Source organism: Priapulus caudatus, unplaced genomic scaffold (genome assembly GCF_000485595.1).
Source record: "Priapulus caudatus unplaced genomic scaffold, Priapulus_caudatus-5.0.1 Scaffold618, whole genome shotgun sequence".
Taxonomy (NCBI): domain Eukaryota; kingdom Metazoa; phylum Priapulida; class Priapulimorpha; order Priapulimorphida; family Priapulidae; genus Priapulus; species Priapulus caudatus.
Genome location: NW_014577679.1, coordinates 25950 through 29007, shown reverse-complemented (window position 1 = coordinate 29007; position 3058 = coordinate 25950). Strand labels below are relative to the sequence as shown.

The 3058-nt window shown below is 41.1% G+C and overlaps 1 protein-coding gene across 1 annotated transcript in view; it reads right to left on the bottom strand.

The window, feature by feature from the left end:
* Positions 1-3058, bottom strand: part of LOC106812189 (5'-AMP-activated protein kinase subunit beta-1-like) — a 15517-nt gene that overhangs the window by 9173 nt on the left and 3286 nt on the right. Inside the window, exon 2 of the mRNA XM_014816014.1 lies at positions 1572-1723. Coding sequence (XP_014671500.1) covers positions 1572-1723 — 152 coding nt within the window. The remainder of the gene's footprint in view (positions 1-1571; positions 1724-3058) is intronic.

Genomic DNA, 3058 nt, shown 5'->3' with positions numbered 1-3058 from the left:
CGCTCGCATGCACGCACACTCTCACGTACACACACGTACAACGCGTGCACGCTCGCATGCACGCACACTCTCACGTACACACACGCACAACGCATGCACGCACGCACGCACGCACGCACACACACACACACACACACACTTGCACAGCGCATGCACAAATGCGGCATAATTCACATCTTCCCGTCAACAAGCTGAAAGAGAAATTCAGCTGTAAGTGTACATCTAAGAATGAAGGGGATGATACGGTAGTATATATACTCTTTGCTTTCTTACTCAGTAAGGCCAAAACAAAATATAGGTGTGGTTACCGTTTCCCGACCGTCCCTATTTATTCCCAGCGACACTAAACATTTTATTGTCAATTTTCTTTAAAGTAAAAAAAAATATTTTAAATTAAAAAAAAAAATGAATTGGACAGTTCCTGCTTCAAAAGGCACAACCCACATCCTTCGGACATGGTTCGTAAATAAAATGTTTCAATAAAATAAAATGTTTTCCCTACCTACCTACCCTATTTTTTTCTGGCATGAAACGGTAACCACACCTATATTTTGTTTTGGCCTAATCCATAAAATATTACAACATACAACAGATTAGCAATGGCAACTTTACACTATTCAAGCAGAATCTGGGTGAACATACCAAGTTATTACATAGAACATAATTATTTGCATAAATATATGCCCAACATTTTTATCAATATAATATTCTTGCGGTATGTCAATTATCATAAAACCACACCTGCGATGCTCGCAGAAGTGATGATACAATGCACATGAAAAATATATATTACGATATTTTACGAAAAATATAGGATATTTTCTGAGGTCTCCGAGAGATTGCCACTAAATTAACAGATTCACGGATAGTTTCTAAAAAAATTTCCTGGAAATTTGGAATTATTTAGAATTACATATTGATAACAAATGTTGGGCAAGTGCTTTTCAAACACTAGTCTGTGTTGAATTATCTGGCTTTCCTTCAGCGACACCACCTTACACTGACACCAAGACGCTGCACCATATACAAAACCTCCAGGAATTTTAATAAACCAAATTAGCAGTTCTGATAATTAAACGTTATACTATCTGCCAGTGTTAGAAATAGCAGCACACCCACTAGTCCAGGGCTGGTAACTTTTGAGAAGGACTGGTTCATTTTTATATATTTTATATGGTGTTATAGAGCAGAAATCAAAATTGACAAAATTAGGCCTGGTTGGGTTTTCTGACTTATTTCCAAGACCATCTGCACAGTGAATTCACGGTCTCCTATCATGTCGGGAATATCACTGTCTAGTCTCTATCATACACCTCTGCAGACTTCTCTCAATCTCTCTCTCTGAGCAATGAGTCAACAAGTAAGGGGAAGAAGCCAAATCTTAGCTTGCGACATCATTATGCTTCTAACTATTTAACGTGATCTCAAGACATGCCTTCACATAATTTACTACACTCGAAAGACTAAACTACTCTGTGCTGCACTGCGTTTCTTTACGAAGTCTCAACAGTTCTTACTCATCATATGAAATAAATAATGGAAAGCATACGAGTGATAAACTAATAATGTACCTTTTCACCATCTGTATTTTTGTTGCCCAGTTGTTGAATGTTCCTGATATGAACACCTGCTTTCCGCCGCCCTCCCACCGAAACACTGTTGGGAGAGCAGACGGTGTGATGTTGGTGCCTGTAAAGTGGAGACAATCGACAATATAGACTTTCTGGAAAATATATTGTACTAAGACGTTACATAGAATAGCATGTACTGTACTAAGGTATTCCATAGAATAACAAGTATGTGCTGTGCTAAGAATTAGTAACAAGTAGGCAGTGTAATATAAAATTATGTATAGATTAAAACAAACCCACACTGTACTGGAACGGCTACAGAGGAAGACTTGTGTGAATAATTTTGAAGTTCGTACGACCATGGCTATTTTTCAGCAAGCACAGCTTCGCTCAACTGTAAGTGTCTCGGTTTTCGCTCATGATGAGGAGCAATTTTAGGAAAATAATGCCTAGTTCATTTAACTATATTAAACGTTAAAAATTACACCTGGAATTTCACACCCCTTGGCATTTGAAAGTTGACATGTAGGGGGGGGGGGTACAAACGAACGGGGATAGTTGCCCCGAGTACTGAGTAGCCATCCTAACGCAGATCTCAAGCAACAAGCAACAAAAACAAAGCAACACAGAAGGAGAACTACAGATCTGAGCTGAACTAACGCATCATTTCATTCGTACGTGCACGCAGTACTGAGTGCCACACTGACACAACACATCAACAGGGAGCAGAGGGAACGCTGCAGTGCAGCAGAGACACGGACGGCACGACGAGGACACGGTAGTTGTCATGACAACTAACTACGTCATCCCCCCTCGCCATACGAATGGCAGTTGTCATAAAAAATGAACCATTTCTCTAGGGTTGAGAATAACACGGTTGCCAGGCTAACAACAGTCACAGGGGTATCGTCGCGCTTGGCGCCGGGCTATCATCGTGCGTGCTCAACCCGTAGAGTAAGTTATGTCTGTTGTCTCCATGGCAACGTCGTGTTATCGGTCTAATGTTATGAGAAATATGTGTTGTTTTCTCGCATAGCAACCGGGTTATAGTCAACATTGAATAGAACTGGTCTTGTTGTCTAATGGCAACTGTTGTTATGCGCGTCAATCATTTCAAGAAATAGTTTGTTGTCAATGGACAACTCTGTGTACTGTATCAAATTAGAGAAATAGTGGGGGTGTGGGTCGGTCGGTGGCGGTTCAGCGGGTCAGACCATGCCGCCCCACTCCCCACCCCGCGCTCACACCCCACTCAGACCACAACCTACCGGTTCACCGCCGTCAGTGACAACCACTGTTATCGGCAACTATTAGAGAAGATATTTTTCGTTGTCAATGGCAACCCTGTTATCGTCAACATTAGAGATTTAGTTCATTGTCCAATGGCAACGATGTTATTCTCAACCCTAGAGAAATGGTTCATTTTTTATGACAACTGCCATTCGTATGGCGAGGGGGGATGACGTAGTTAGTTGTCATGACAACTA